Source organism: Austrofundulus limnaeus, unplaced genomic scaffold (assembly GCF_001266775.1).
Source record: "Austrofundulus limnaeus strain Quisiro unplaced genomic scaffold, Austrofundulus_limnaeus-1.0 Scaffold337, whole genome shotgun sequence".
NCBI lineage: Eukaryota > Metazoa > Chordata > Actinopteri > Cyprinodontiformes > Rivulidae > Austrofundulus > Austrofundulus limnaeus.
Genome location: NW_013952739.1, coordinates 126,009 through 142,348, shown reverse-complemented (window position 1 = coordinate 142,348; position 16,340 = coordinate 126,009). Strand labels below are relative to the sequence as shown.

General features: G+C 44.1%; 1 protein-coding gene across 12 annotated transcripts in view; it reads right to left on the bottom strand.

The window, feature by feature from the left end:
- Positions 1-498: 498 nt before the first annotated feature.
- The window catches only part of brf1b (BRF1 general transcription factor IIIB subunit b), a 43,281-nt gene continuing 27,439 nt past the window's right edge, over positions 499-16,340 (bottom strand). For 11 of the 12 annotated variants that reach the window (XM_014022628.1, XM_014022623.1, XM_014022624.1 and 8 more), the window contains 16 exons: positions 15,924-16,097; positions 15,587-15,618; positions 15,366-15,438; positions 11,900-12,049; positions 11,703-11,796; positions 11,498-11,624; positions 5,617-5,656; positions 5,407-5,502; positions 3,635-3,949; positions 3,347-3,408; positions 3,157-3,238; positions 3,020-3,072; positions 2,673-2,935; positions 2,544-2,595; positions 2,288-2,474; positions 499-998 (listed from right to left, as the gene is read on the bottom strand). In XM_014022628.1, the coding sequence (XP_013878082.1) occupies positions 946-998; positions 2,288-2,474; positions 2,544-2,595; positions 2,673-2,935; positions 3,020-3,072; positions 3,157-3,238; positions 3,347-3,408; positions 3,635-3,949; positions 5,407-5,502; positions 5,617-5,656; positions 11,498-11,624; positions 11,703-11,796; positions 11,900-12,049; positions 15,366-15,438; positions 15,587-15,618; positions 15,924-16,097 (1,853 nt within the window). In that variant the 3' untranslated portion in view covers positions 499-945. Of the gene's footprint in view, positions 999-2,287; positions 2,475-2,543; positions 2,596-2,672; positions 2,936-3,019; positions 3,073-3,156; positions 3,239-3,346; positions 3,409-3,634; positions 3,950-5,406; positions 5,503-5,616; positions 5,657-11,497; positions 11,625-11,702; positions 11,797-11,899; positions 12,050-15,365; positions 15,445-15,586; positions 15,619-15,923; positions 16,098-16,340 lie in introns of all 12 variants that reach the window. The other variant, XM_014022629.1, reaches the window with a different exon arrangement.

Genomic DNA, 16,340 nt, shown 5'->3' with positions numbered 1-16,340 from the left:
CGTGTGTGTTGGGGAGGTGGAGGTGGGTGGCCTGTAGTAGGCACAAAAAAGGGGGGACTTGTCATATTATTTTAAAGGTTAAGTCTTTTTTTAATTATTCTTTTTCATGGATAAGCTGATAAATAAATTAAATAAATATATTTACTCTGTAATATTGAAATGCAAAGAAAAAAAAAGAATAAATTTAATAAGTGTATGAAGAACTGATTTCTGATCAGACACTGCAAAAATTAGCCATCTAAAAATAAGTTAAAAATACTAGATTAGACCCTTTTCAAATTAATAATAATTAATAAGCTGCAGTTTGACAGTTGCACTTGGTAAGACTTCTCGAAGTTAAAAAAACTTTTCAGATTAACAAGATTAATAATACAACATATTCTGATCTTGTTTAGTATATTGGTCTAAAAACAAGATCAAAAACACTTTTTAGCTGATATAAGACTGTAAAACTTGGTTAGAGAAACATTTTTCTGCAGTAAAATTACTCTACTGCTCAAAAACATTAACAGATTAAAAAAAGCTTCACTTTAAACCTGCTCGGGACCAGGTTAGTTTCAGAGCACTTGTTACCACAGAGACATAAGTGCTTTGTAGTTAATGCAACCGATTCAAGGCTTAATTAATTCAGGTTTACACAAAAATCCCAGGTTAATCCCTTATCCTAGTTTCGTGCAATAGGCCTCTGGTTTCTTTGGAGGCCCAGCAGAACCAAAAACATGAAGTCCAGTGGTTTTGGTCCTGTTGGGCTTCTGTAGATCCAAATTTTACATCAACAAACAAACAAACAAACAAACGAACAGACAGACAGACAAACTATCGATACATCAACCAGTGATCAATAAAAACACTGAGGTGTCCTGATGCTTTTGTGATCGATTCAGTTATTGATCTGAAAATGATCGCTTCGATGTCTTCAGCCTTAATGGAGGTTATTCACTTGGATCAAAGGTCAGCGGGGTGAAGCTCAAACACTTCCTCTTCCTCACAACCGTAATCTGAAAAACACAAACTCAATTAGTCAATAAACCATTCAACCAACAAACTAACCATGTAATTAACGCATCAATTAACCAACCATGCGTCAAACCAACAATGCAATCAACCAAGCATCCAACCCAATCATCTACCAATAATACAATCAACCAACCAACCAAGCATCCAACCCAATCAACTACCAATAATACAATCAACCAACCAACCAAGCATCCAACCCGATCAACTACCAACAATACAATCAACCAACCAAGCATCCAACCCAATCAACTACCGACAATACAATCAACCAACCAACCTACCAAGCATCCAACCAATCAACTACCAGCAATACGATCAACCAACCAACCAACCAACCAACCAACCAACCAACCAACTAGCTACCAGCAATACGATCAACCAACCAATCAACCAACCAAGCATCCAACCAATCAACTACCAACCAACCAACCAAGCATCCAACCAATCAACTACCAACCAACCAACCAACCAACCACCATCAATACAATCAACCAACCAACCAAGCATCCAACCCAACCAACTACCGACAATACAATCAACCAACCAACCAACCAACCAAGTATCCAACCAATCAACTACCAGCAATACAATCAACCAACCAACCAAGCATCCAACCCAATTAACTACCAACAATACAATCAACCAACCAACCAAGCATCCAACCAATCAACTACCAGTAACACGATCAACCAACCAACCAACCAACCAACCAACCAACCAACCAACCAACCAACCACCAGCAATACGATCACCCCACCAAGCATCCAACCAATCAACTACCAACCAACCAATTAACCAACCAACTACCGACAATACAATCAACCAATCAACCAGGCTTCCAACCAATCAACTACCGACAATACAACCAACCAACCAAGCATCCAACCCAGTCAACTACCGACAATACAACCAACCAACCAAGCAACCAAGCATCCAACCCAGTCAACTACGAACAATACAACCAACCAACCAACCAAGCATCCAACCCAACCAACTACCGACAATACAATCAACCAACCAACCAACCAAGCATCCAACCAATCAACTACCAGCAATACAACCAACCAACCAACCAACCAACCAACCAACCAACCAACCAACCAACCAACCAATGTCCACTAACTAACCATAACTAAACAGTCAACCAACCAACAATGTTACATTTTATTTAATTAACTAACCACTCAACCTAACATCTTACCAATTAATTGACCAATAATAATTTTGATTAATATGTTTTAATATTTTCAGAATAAAAGCCCAGACTGACCTCCTACAAGCTGCAGTGCACTCACACACTCTTCCTCCACTTCCTCCACCTCTTCCTCCTCTTCCTCCTCCTCCTCAGCAGGGGGCAGAGCAGCTGGGGCTGCAGAGTCTGAGTCTGGTACAGCATCAGGAGCTGGTGCCGCTTCAACTTCTGTTGTTTCTGTTGTCATGGTGACAGCAGTTTCCACCTGAAACCAGAGAACATTCATGTTACTGTTGCTTCCTGACGGCTTCCTGCAAGCGAGACAGGTGTGTACCTGGAGCGGTGTTTTCTTCTTCTTTGGTGTGGAAGAAATGAGGCGGCGGAACCTGAAACATGAGCAGAAAAAAGATGACTCTGACTGCTGGTGACTTCCTGTCTGCGGGGGATCGCTGTTGGCCACTACCTCTTGCCCATGATGGTGGCATTGACAGAAAGGTCAGGGTTGACCTCGATGGTCTTCCTGCGGCGGCGGCTGAGTCGTTTTCTTGTGGCTGTGCCCTCTAGTGGCTTAGAGGTCACAGTGCTGGGACTTCCTGTCACCCCGTTCAGGTCTTTAAGGACCTCGTAGTTGATCTTACTGGAGATCTTCTTCTTCTCCAACATCTTCTCAATGGCCTCGCCTGCGGTCGACGCCTCAATCTGCTCGCGTTTCTTGTATGTCTTCTTCTGCAGCAGACACAGTGCAGGCGGAGGTCAAAATAGGGTTTGAGTCCCTGCATTGGAGGCTGGGAGACCCCATGGTTTACTCACCCTCTCCTTGTATGTGCCCTGCTCCTTCTCCTTGTTTATTCTCTCTTCCTTCTCTGTAAACACAAACAACCAATCAGCCATCAGATTTGTTCAGACTTGGCCATGGGATCAGGTGATTGGTCACATGACTCGCCCACCTTTCTGCTCCTTCAGGTACTCTTCATTCTGTTTCATCCACAGCTCTGTCTTCACTTGAACCTCCTGCTCATTCAGGATGTACTGCAGACAGAAGCACCCATTGCCTTTCACAATGAAAGTCCAAACTCGGACGCACATGTAAGGACTTCCTGTCAACGTCCCTCTGACCCAGGTGAAACCTCAGCTTACCTTTTCAATCTCCTGATCGTCGATTCCTTTCAGGTCCAGCTCCCCATTCTGTGACGACTCGTCTGAAACAAACAATTAGCTCTCAAGTGTTTGAAACTACTTCCTGTTTGGTGGTGAATGATGCTAAGGGGGTTAGGGGGTTAACATATTTGTGTCCACACATTAAATGCACAGAAGACCCTCTGTAACAGAGCTCAGGACCATTTCCTCTTTGGGAACTCTAAATTGTAAGGACTTTGTGTGGATAATGTAGCCAGGCTGATGTCATGATGAAGGATTTATGCTCACCATCTGCTTTCAGACCTGTTTCTGACTCGTCCAAGAATTGAAGGCTTTCCTGGAGGCCTGGCCTGGACTGGCCTGGCAGCTTTCCCAGGATGATAGACAGAGGGGTGACCTGAGCATGTGTCCTTGTCCCAAACTTTTCTGGCTCCACCTCTTGTTCACAGAAACCTTCATCTGCTGTCTTGCCCTGCCCCTCTTCTTCCTGAATCACCTGGCACAGGAAGTCCTGGGCCAGTTGCTGAGTGGCCGCCCGCAGCTCGGTTTCCTCCATCTCTTCTGGGTCAGATGCGGAGGACAGGACCTCTTCCTCCTCAGGGGCTGAAACCAGAAATAAGGTTGTGAGTCTGGTTCTGACATGTAGCACAGGGAGGGTACGGGTGATTGAATATCCTCACTTCTTATTTTAATAAAAATGTTACAAACTCAATGCATACAAGCGATGGCAGAGTTACCCCTCTGAAAAAGAAGGTAAATAGAGAACAATTCCTGCTTTCATTCAGAGCTTTGAAAAAGAAGGAAAGTTAGCAGAGAAACAGAAAAAAGGTTCTAAAGAACAAAAAATAAAAATCTGAAATATAAGAACAGAGCAGGAAGTCTGACATTTTAAAGATCTAATACGACTGTTAGGAAGCGTTCAAACACTGGATGCCTGAATAATTGTGCAGAAACCAAGTTCAGTTTTCAGTTAAAAGGTTTATTTGTCAGATCTAAAAACTCCATGCCCTGCTCAGAGCCACTGTGTGTATGTGGCCCAGAGTCTAATCAGAAGATTAAAACCAAGGCTTCTAACTTCTGCTGCTACCTATGCTCAGGTCTTACGCGTCTCTTACAAACCAAAAGATTTTAAGCAGGGCTCTCTGCAGTACATGGGGGAGTTTCTTGCTGTGTGGGCGGAGTTTATCCTACTCGTGATCGGCCGAGCTCTTTGTGTGGAGCAGGTTTGGTATAAACATGATTGGTAGAGTTGGTGTGTGGGCGGCGCATGGCAAAACCGTGATTGGTTGGATTGATTTGTGGGGCAATTTAAAAGAGGAAGTAATGATAATAGAAAAATAATATGATTTATTGTCTGTCTTCCCAGAGAAGGGTCATTTAACATTTCTACCTTTGGAACCCAGAGACGGGTCGAGTGGTGCACCACAAGAGGAGGTATGCTTAACTCCCAACTAACTGTTTTCCATCGAGTTTGGCTATTTAGTTTCTAGTTAGTTCTATTCAGTTTATTGTATTTTATACTATAAAGATAATCTTTATATTATAAAATAGAATTAAAATAGAATTATTTTTAATTTATTATCCTTGCATATATAGAACCAAGTCCTGAAGACCAAGTTCTACAGACCAAGTCTTAAAAAACCAAGTCCTGCACACCAAGTCCTACATACCACATCCTAAAAAAACAAGTCCTGAAGACCAAGTTCTGCTCACCAAGTCCTGTAAACCAAGACCTACAGACCAAGTCCTGCACACCAAATCCTACAGACTGAGTCCTAAAGAACCAAGTCCTGCACACCAAGTCCTGCACACCAAGTCCTGCACACCAAGTCCTAAAGAAACAAGTTCTGCACTCCAAGTCCTGCAGACTGTTTTTGATACTGGTGAAGAGAAGTAATGACCTCCTAAGTGTGTTTCAGACAAACAAATATTTCTTTGAACTCCTGAGACTTTTGGACTTCTTGCTAGAAACACTTCTGAAGCTGCTTCTGAGGATTAGCTGAGGTGAACAGGTTACACACAGAACTGCAGTTAGTCTGCAGGAGTAGAGAAGCACCAACCTGTTTCTTTGGTGTAGGCGGCGTAGACTCCTCTCAGTTTGGGGCGACTCTTCTCCAACTCTGTTTCTATTTCATCTTTGAAGCAGCTGATTTCTCCTGACAAAATAGTAGCAACAGAAAGCAAATGAGAACAGAAAGGTCCAGTTTTTAAAGTTTCTAACAGGTCAGTTCGAAAGGTTTCAGATGTCAGAAAGGATTCTAGGAACTGACCTTGTACTTCATCAAGTTTCTTGGCCAGTTCCTGCTCGAGCTGCAGATAAAAACACTTCAGTAAGATCTACTGATCCAGAGAACATTTAGAATTGATCAGTTTAACACTTCTGTACCAAGTCACACATCAAAGAATATGTTCTTTTTGACTTCTAAGATTTTGTGTTTAGTCTATAAAGACCAGAGTTGATGACATCACACCAGGGACCGGCACAGACAGGAGGGTGTGTTCCGCATGAGGAGGATGGTTTCAGTGGAGAAAGCTCAAGTGATTTAGAAGATGTCTATGATGACTGATTTGCAAGTGATGAAGAGGAAATAACTGTTTATCTAAAATTGTGTCCCTTGTCTGCAATTTCCCTTTGGGATCAATAAAGTATTTTTGAATAGGGTCCCACCATGGAGCCAGGCCTGGGAGAGGGAGTAGTCCATGAGTGCCTGGTGGCTGGGTCTCTACCTATGAAGGTTCAGCCTGAATGAGCTACACGGGTTTGCCTTCCTTCCTGTCCACCACCTGCAGGAGGGCCCATATGAGTCAGGAGTATGATGCCATGGGCAGTAGCCAAAAGCCATGGCCTTGGCGCTCTGACCCTGGCCTACCAAAGCTGGCTCTTGGGACCTGGAACGTCACCTCTCTGGTGGGGAAGGAGCCTGAACTTGTGCGTGAGGTTGAGAGGTACCAGCTAGATATAGTTGGACTCACCTCAACACACAGCATGGTCTCTGGAACCGATCTCCTCAAGAGACGCTGGACTTTTCTCTGGAGTTGCCCATGGTGAGAGGGGCCGAGCTGGTGTGGGTCTACTTTTGGCCCCCTGACTTGGTGCCTGTGGTGTTGGTGTTTACCCCAGTAGATAAGAGGGTAGCTTCCCTGTGCCTTCAGGTGGGGGGACGGGCTCTGATGGTCATTTGTGTTTACGCACCAAACTGCAGTTCAGAGTACCCAGCCTTCTTGGAGTCCTTATCAGGGGTGCTGGAAGGTGCTCCAGCTGGGGAATCCTTTATTCTGCTGGGGGTCTTCAATGCCCACGTGGGTAACAACAGTGTGACCTGGAGAGGCGTGATTGGGAGGAACGGCCTCTCCGATCTGAACCTGAGCATTGTTCTGTTGTTGGACGTCTGTGCTAGTCACAGTTGGTCCATCACAAACACCATGTTCGAACATAAGGGTGTCCATAAGTGCACGTGGCACCAGGACACCCTAGGTCATAGATTAATGACTGACTTGTGTCATCTGATCTATGGTCATATGTTTTGGACACTCAGGTGAAGAGAGGAGCTGAGATGTCAACTGATCACCACCTGGTAGTGAGTTGGATCAGATGGTGGGGGAAGATGCCGGACAGACCTGGTAGACACAAATGTGTAGTGAGAGTTTGCTGGGAACGCAGGCATGGCGGCACAAACAAAGATAAGCACTTGAGCACACGAGATGAACATGAACATGACCAAACAATGACTGGATGAGGGAGTGGAGGAAATGAGCCAGTAATAGAGTGACAGGGTAAGTGGAAAGTGAAGACAGCTGTGATGATACAAGTAGCTAACGAGTATCAGTGGACCAAGCAGACTGCAGCCTTGGATGATAATGAGGCAAAAGTTTGGTGAGGTCTTGGACACACTCTCCACTGGTTCTGATGAGATCCTGGCAAACCATCCGGCAGCTGAGGTGGGGAAAGTAGCACTTCACTATGAATGGATGGACTGATGTAAGTGATGAAGAAAGAACTGTTGATCTGAACCTGTTTTGTATGTGGTGGGAGTCGCCATGACCATAAGAAGAGACAGCTCCACAACAAGATTCATCAAAAGAGAAGTGGCTTGAAAACACCGACTGGTATGTGCTACTGTTCACAAAAGACACCAACATCCTGTTGATGCTTGGTTCTGTTGGCCTAATCAGCAGATAACTGGACCAGGTGAGGGTGCTGTACCCCCCCCCCCCCCACCCGAGTGGTCCTTAGTGCACTCATCTTCTCTTCCATCTTTTGAAACAAATATTGGATCAACTACTTCCTCGTCAAAATCCTCCCTTTGTCTCAGACTGGTTTTCTTTTTCATCTCTGTCTGAGGAGGTTTGGACTCCACGGCACTATTGAAAAGAAGGAAACGACCTGCAGTGACCTTGTGTAATACAAATACGGTGGTCTCGCATGACCAGGTCCCTGGTGTGATGTCACAACCCCATGTATGGTAGTGAAAAGCTGTTTCCAAAGAACTGATTGAAACAGCTTTAAAACCAGTTTGTTACTTTTCAACATTTGCAACAGAACATAGGTGTTTATTGTTATGTTTGTGATTTTATTAGGTATATTTCACTTGATATTTGTTGTGTTTATTATTTTATTCATTATACTTCACTTGATATTTATAATGTTTGTTATTTTATTAGTTATTATTTATATTCCTCTCACTGGGCTGCCACCTTATCGTGGTGGAGAGGTTTGAGTGTCCCAGTGAGCCTAGGAGCTATGTTGTAAGGGGCTTTATGCCCCCGGTAGGGTCATCCAAGGCAAACCGGTCCTAGGTGAGGGATCAGACGAAGTGCAGCCCAAAGACCCCTATAATGTGTGCCATGAATGGACTGAGTGTTTCCTCACCCAGCTGCGGGTCACCGGGACCCCACTCTGGAGCCAGGCTTGGAGGTGGGGCACATTGGCGAGCGCCTGGTGGTCGGGCTTTCACCCATGAAGCCGGGCCGGGCACAGCCCGAAGAGGAGAGGCCCCCCTTCCCATGGGCTCACCTGTGGGAGGGGCCGTGGGGGTCGGGTGCAATGTGTGTTGGGCAGTGGTCGAAGGCGAGGACCCTGGTGGTCCAATCCTTGTGGAATCAACTTCCAGTTTCTGTCCGTGAGGCTGATACTCTGTCTACTTTTAAGACTAGACTGAAGACTTTCCTTTTTGATTAATCTTATAGTTAGACTTAGATTTCCTGATTTATTCCTTAGTTATTAATGTTAATTAGTTATGCTGCTATAGGCGTGGACTGCTGAAGGACAAACTGAGCGCATCTCCTCACTCTGCTATTATTTTTAGTCACTCTCCTCTACGTGTTTGTTATAATTATTTCTATCAATAAAATGTGTTTTCTTTGTCTCTCTTCCAGAGGAAAATGCACCTGGGCCAGTCCTGTGTTCGTCTGCGTCTCTTTCCTGTCCCCCAACCTGCGGGTCGAGGCAGATGGCCGCCTGTCCTGAGCCTGGTTCTGCTGGAGGTTTCCTCCTGTTAAGGGGGAGTTTTTCCTCTCCGCTGCTGCCAGTGTGCTGCTCAGGATGGAGACTGTGACCAAGCGAAGATTTGGCGCAGTCTGCTGGCTTCTTAGACTTATAGTTTTGTCTTATGTACATTGCCCTGAGACAACAGTTGTTGTGACTTGGTGCTATATAAATAAACTGAACTGAACTGAACTGAATTGAATTGAATTGAGAGCGCTCCTGATGGGGACTCCCTTGTCTTGCTGGGGGACTTCAACGCTCACATGGGCAACTTACAGTGAGACCTGGAGGGGTCACTGAGGAACGGCTCCCCCGATCTGAACCCGAGCGGTGTTTTGTTACTGGACTTCTGTGCTCATCATAGATTGTCCATAACAAACATCATGCTCGAACATAAGGGTGTCCATAGGCCGCAGTTCGATGATCGACTTTGTTGTTGTCTCATCTGATCTGCGGCCGCATGTTTTGGACACTCGGGTGAAGAGAGGGGCAGAGCTGTCAACTGACCACTACCTGGTGGTGAGTTGGATCTGCTGGCGGGGGAGGATGCCGGTCAAGAATAAATAATGTTAAATGAGTTGAAACCATCTAAGTATAATCTTTTTGAATAAAATAGCCTTTTAAAAAACAGTCTAACAAACAAAACATTTGTTCTGTGCAAAAGACAGATTTTTGCTGCTTGTTCTGGAGAGTGTGGAAAGCTGCTTTGAACAAGGCCAAAGATCTAGAAGGTCAAACTACAGGAGCTGTAAATCTCAGGGTCATGTGTAATCTAACAGACATTTAAACATGAAATGTTCAGATATGCCCATGGGTCAGCCCACTGGCCACTTAGGTAGTTTACAAAATGTCTGCAGAGTAAAAAAACAAAACAAAACAAAAAAACTCTGATTTGGCATGATGTCCCGAGACACTGCCAGCTGATAGAAGGCGTCATAAAACAGAACAGGGCGATAATAAATGCCCTGACGCCCCTCTAGATAAATGTGTTAAATGAGTTAAGGAAAATATGAGCACCAAGCAACAACCCCTGGTTCTCCCTTAAGAACCAGACCAAAAATTTTATGTGCAACCCGGCGTTTGTGTGTCACTTATCAAGTAGGTGACAATATATGAACCCAAATACGGCTGTGGGATGTCAATGATAGGTATTAAGAGAGCAGTGCATTAGTGCTTTACAATTAGGGGACCTAAATATTTGAGTTAGTGTTTTAGGGCTAGTGGAACTAATTTTTAGATTAGTGCTGCCCACTATTGTTTATTACTTTATTAGTTATTAGTTATATTTCACCTTATATTTATTATGTTTGTTATTTTCTTCAGTGGTGAGCACTAGTTCCCTAAAGCATAAATGCGCTAATTGCGGACCTAAAGTTCCCCTTTGTGCTTTAGGGGTTTTACTAATTTCTTTAAATGATGTGTGGATTTGCACTTTCTAAATTTAGAAATGAGTAGTGCTAATCGCAATTAACGCTACAAGTTGTCAATATTGTCTAAAGTAAAGAGAGAGAGCCATCTAAACTCACTACATTTTGTAGCCACATAATTCATTAAAACTTCATCATATTATCATCTTCATCATCACAATGGAGCTCCACTGTGTGGAAACCACGACCCCTCCCTCAGTCAACGTTTTCACAGAGCTTTATACTCTGCCTTACTGTCCTTCTTGGTTACAGTTTTCATTTAGTAGAGAGTTCCCACAATTCTTTGCATGGCAGGAAGCAACTGGAGTTACTTCACTGGGTAACAATCCGCCTGCGGTTCTGATCTACAGAACCATGCTCAGCTGTGCAGTTTTTACCTCCTCTCTGAAGGACATCGCAGCAATAAATATTAAATAAAGAAATAATAATAAATAAAGAAACACAGAACAGTTTAAATTCACGCACTTATTTTGAAAAGAATGGGTTCCTGTTCTTTGTCCTGTAGCCTACCCAGAATGTATTGCTTCATTTTTACAACAAACAGTTTAAAATTACTAATATATCTTCATGTTTCTTACTGAAGCTCTATCAGAAACATAAGAAAATGACCAAGAAGCAGCAGAACTAGCAATCCACAACTATTTCTTTGTTTTAACACCATGATTTAAAAATCTGTTTTGACAAATCACCTCCCTAAACTGCAACGACACGTGCCAATCTGTGGAAGAAAAAGATCTTTCCACTAGATGGCAGTAAAGTGCTGATTTATCTCTTATCTGAATATTTTCTGGTAAAGGGGGATAATCTTGCACTTTATATTTAGCTTCTGCTAAGTTTCATTGAGCACATGTGCTTTTGAACTTGCGGACCTAAATAAATTGACTAGCGCCTTAGAAAATGCGCAACCAAAATTTGAATTAGTGCTGCCCGCCACTGCTTTTATTAGTTACGTTTCACTTGATATTTGTTATGTTTGTTATTTCATTAGTTATATTTCACTGGATATTTAATTTTTTTATATTTTACTGAATATTTTTGTTTGTTATATTTCACTGAATATGTAATCTGAAGGAAAGGTGGATGTTGGACTTTAAATAAGAAAAGTGACATTCAGTCATCACCAGCTTTTCTTAGTAATATTTTACCATTTCTGTTTTGAAATGTATTTATTTACGATTAGGAATTCTGAGCACATTCATTGGTTAGCTGCCACAGCCAATCAGAAACCAGAAGATCTACCTGCTGCATCTTGACTTTGTGCTGTCCTGCAGTAAAGGAAGGGGGGTCACACTCCTGCTCCAAATCTACTCTCATGAACTCATCGATGGTCAGCTGACTGGTGGGTGTGTCCTCAAACTCTGTTAATCTGCAGGGAAAGAAGAGGGATGTTGTAATCTGATAGCTGGGATGTTCTTGTGTGCAACGTGAGCTTCTTAACCCTCACCTCTTCCTCAGAGTTGTCTGGCACACCTTCACCACACCGATCACGTCCTTCACTGACCGACGAAACTTGTGCATCCGAGCTGCGACCAGGAGAGCTGAGGAAGAGGAGGAGGAAACTTTCTCTTTATCCAACATCAAGAGTCTTATTTGAAGTGATTTTCTGAGTGCTGTTGGAAGGTGACAAAATCCATATTGTACCAGCTCCACAGAGACCAGAAGGCCTGCGACCAGTGTGCATCCAGTCCCTCTTCATCCTCTGAACAAGACGAAGAGCCGTCATGGAAACTTCATGAGTTTTCTCACCAAATTCCAACATGTGAGCAAAGCGAGGGATGTAGAGGCAGGGGTCTGAAGGAAAGGAGTTGGGGGTCACCGTTAGTAAAAAAGTGAGTAAATATTTGCAAAAACACAACAAAGTCTGATCCTTGGCTAGAGAAGCTGGCTCTAGGGACGTGGAATGTTACCTCTCTGGTGGGGAAGGAGCCTGAGCTGGTGTGTGAGGTGGAGAGGTTCCAACTAAATATAGTTGGACTCACCTCGACGCACCGCTCTGGCTCTGGAACCAGTCTCCTCGAGAGGGGACACTCTTTCACTCTGGAGTTGCCCATGCTGAGAGGCGCTGAGCAGGAGTGGGCATACTTATTGCCCCCCATCTTGGTGCCTGTACGTTGGGGTCCACCCCGGTGAACAAGAGGGTAGCGTCCCTCAGCCTACGTGTGGGCGGACGGGTTCTGACTGTTGTTTGTGCTTATGTGCCTAACAACAGTTCAGATTACCCACCCTTTCGGAGTTCTTGGATAGAGTGTTGGAGAGCGCTCCTGATGGGGACCTCCTCATCTTGCTGGGGGACTTTAACACTCATGTAGACAATGACAGTGAGACCCGGAGGGGTGTGATTGGGAGGGAACCCCCCCGATCTGAACCTGAGTGGTGTTTTGTTATCGGACTTCTGTGTTCGTCATGGATTGTCCATAACGAACACCATGTTTAAGTATAAGGGTGTCCATATGTGCTCTTGGCACCAGGACACCCTAAGCTGCAGTTCGATGATCGACTTTGTTGTTGTCGTCTCATCTGATCTGCGACCGCATGTCTTGGACACTCAGTTGAAGACAGGGAGAGCTGTCAACTGACCACTACCTGGTGGTGAGTTGGCTCTGATGGTGGGGGAAGATGCCGGTCAGACCTGGCAGACCCAGACGGTGCACTGCTGACCTCAACTTGGGACGTTGTAGGTCGGTGGGCAGAATACTTTGTATACCTCCTCAATCCCACCAGCATATCTTTCCATGAGGAAGCCTAAGGACCCTGGGTGTTCCAACCCTCATCTATGGTCACGAGCTTTGGGTAATAACAAAAAGTATGAGATTACAGATACAAGAGGCTGAAATTAATTTCCTTTGCAGGGTGTCTGGGCTCTCCCTTAGAGAGAGGGTGAGAAGCTCAGTCATCCAGGAGGGACTCAGAGTAGAGCCGCTTCTCCTCCACGTCAAGAGGAACCAGTTGAGGTAGCTCGGGCATCTGGTTAGGATGCCTCCTGGATGCCTCCTTGGTGAGGTGTTCTGGGCACGTCCCACTGGGGGGAGACCCAGGACACGCTGGAGGGACTATGTTTTTCGGCTGGCCTGGGAACGCCTTGGGATTCCCCCAGAGGAGCTGGTCCAAGTGGCTGGGGAGAGGGAGGTCTGGGTTTCTCTTCTTAGGCTGCTGCCCCTGTGACCCGACCCCGGAAAATAGGAAGAAAACGGACAGATGGACATCAAAGTTCATCCATTTGAACATTAAATATCTTGTCTTTGTAGTGTATTCAGTTGAAAATAGGTTGAAAAGGATTTGCAAGTCATCCTATTCTGTTTTTATTTGATTTAGACAATTTCTCAACTTCACTGGAATTAGAGTTGTATTTTTTTTATCGAATCTTAACAGAACTACACAAACACATTCAAATTTTGATACTTTTATATTGAAATATTTTTAAGATCAATGTGAAATCTTTTATCTATACTACAGTGATTAAAATATTGTGATTTTAGGAAGAACAGTAACTGCCTTGGCTCTTTTTAGTCATACACATTGCACTAAATCAAGACAACCAATGTTTTACATTTAAGCTTGTAGGACTTCCCTATATGAGACATGTCATTTCCACGAGTTCTCGGTGGGGGGGTCTCATTATTCAATTGAATTCGGTTTATTTATATAGCGCCAAGTCACAGCAAACGTCTTATTGTCTTAATATTGTTAAAACTGTCTGCTTGTGAACACTACGTAGCCAAATACCATTGACCCAAAATCCTGAGTATGTTGGCCCGGCCCTGTAAGGTGATAACTTCCAGAACTGAACTGGTTTCCAGTGTTGTTTTCTTTAACGATGACAATATACTTTCATTTGACGCCCCCTTTTTTCATGACAATAACGTGACGGTAACAAAATAAACATGACTCTTTGATGACTAAGACGTGATGAAACGTGTGTGAGTTTTGGTTGACGAGACGAGACTGCAACGAAAATGTTAGTCGGTGGTCTGTCAATCATTTAGAATGCAGAGTGGAGGGAGGGACAGCAGCGCTATTACACACAGGCGCACACACAGCAGCACAGAACATATCCTCCTGTTCTCTCACAGCCTGCGCCGCTTCGCAAAAAAAAAAAAAAGAAAAGAAAAAAAAGTCCATCCGTGACCTGTAACCAGGGAGTAACGTCTCCACCATTATTAACAGCTGTAGCAGGTCCATTCTGAGCTCAGAAGCTGTTTTGTTTACGTTCATGACGAAAGTAAAACTCTTTTCTGTGTATTTTTTTTTTGTTTTTGTTTTTGGCAGGGAGAGTTAGCAACTGTGCATGTCACTGCTTCTGTTCTGAATAAAAGCCTGGTGCATGTAAACACTCGTTCGCACAAGTTTAATAGTCTACTAAGTTTAGGACTACATGACGTTTGTTTTTATAAATAAGATGCATCTTCATCATCCTGGCTGACAAGTTTGAGTTGAACGTGTGTGTTCTCCTTTTTTGCTTATAATATTGGGCATGTGCATTGTGTATGTTCATTGCACTTTAGCAAATTCTGAGAAATAAAGCCACAACGTGGGAATGTTTTTGATTTGGGCATTTTTAGATTAACACAAATTCACAAATGTTGACACAAATTACTCAAATTAATTTGTAAAGACTAATATGTTGTCTTTTTTTCAAGACTAAAACTAAACAATTTTTTTTGTTTTCGTTGACTAAAACTCGACTAAAACCATTAAATATAGAAATAACTAAAACTGACTAAAACTAAGAAGTATTTTTGTTCAAAAGACTCAGACTAAAATTAAAATGGCAGTCAAAAACAACACCGCTGGTTTCCTGTGTTCATTCAGCTTTCTTTGAGGCCTAAACATCCCCAGGAGTTCTGTTAAATCCATCATCTAGAATATGGAGCGTGTGTAAATCTACAGAGAGCAGGTCGTATTCACAAACTGAGAGACAGGAAGGACTATGGTGTGAGAGACCACCAAAGACACCTGAGACAACTTTGAAGGAGTTAAAGCTTAAGCAGGTGAGACAGAAGAGACTTTGCACAACAGGTGTTGTCCTGGTTCTTCCTGATCGTGTCAGGTAATACCAGGGTTGATAGATCCACCTGTTCTACACGGGAGCTGGGACAGGAAGTCTCACCGATGGCCGGTGCGTTGATGCAGAGCTCCCTCGCCAACAGCAGGAATGTCTTTCCCAGAATGTAAACGTTTACCTGCAGACAGAAAACAGGACGGATGGATGCAAGGTCAGAGGTCAGGAGGAGGTCAGGGGTCAGGATGAGGTCAGAGGTCAGGAGGAGGTCAGGGGTTGGGGGAGGTCAGAGGTCAGGAGGGAGGTCAGAGGTCTGGAGTCCCAGGTACCTGCAGCAGGTCACTCAGGTCCAGCAGCATGTCTGATGCTTCGTTCAGGAGTAGAACAAGTTCAGACTAATAAAACCTAAACCAGGTCAAAGGTTTCCCTGAGGTAATGGTTCTGGAAAGATTGGTTTCACTGGTCAGGAACATTTGGATCTGCAGGTAATCAGACTGATTCGTGACTATTATTTAAAAGGTAAAAAAAAGAGTTAAATCTTGATTATTTCACCGTATTTATAACTTGTTCCAACAACATAAAGAAAACCTTTCGGATTTTGTCTGCAGGACCATTATCGGCAGATACTGCATGCTTTTCACATGACAAAGACTGTGGCTAGGATACGAGGTGTTCCTTCAGTGCGACACACCAGGTAGAGGCAGGCAGCGATGACGTGCTCCATCTTGCGCCCACGGGTCAGATGTTTGCTGACTACGAGCTTGAAGAAGTTGAAGGCTGTGTCCAGACAGTGCTGGTTGAGCTGCAGCTGACTGCCGAGTTGCTGGATGTGACGCTTACCTGCAGAAACACAGGGTCAGTACACCTGGACCCACCTGAGAGACCTGTCATACAGCTGAGAGACCTGTCCTACAGCTGAGAGACCTGTAATACAGCTGAGAGACCTGTCCTACAGCTCAGAGACCTGTAATACAGCTGAGAGACCTGTCCTACAGCTGAGAGACCTGTCCTACAGCTGAGAGACCTGTCCTACAGCTGAGAGACCTGTCCTACAGCTGAGAGACCTGTCCTACAGCTCAGAGA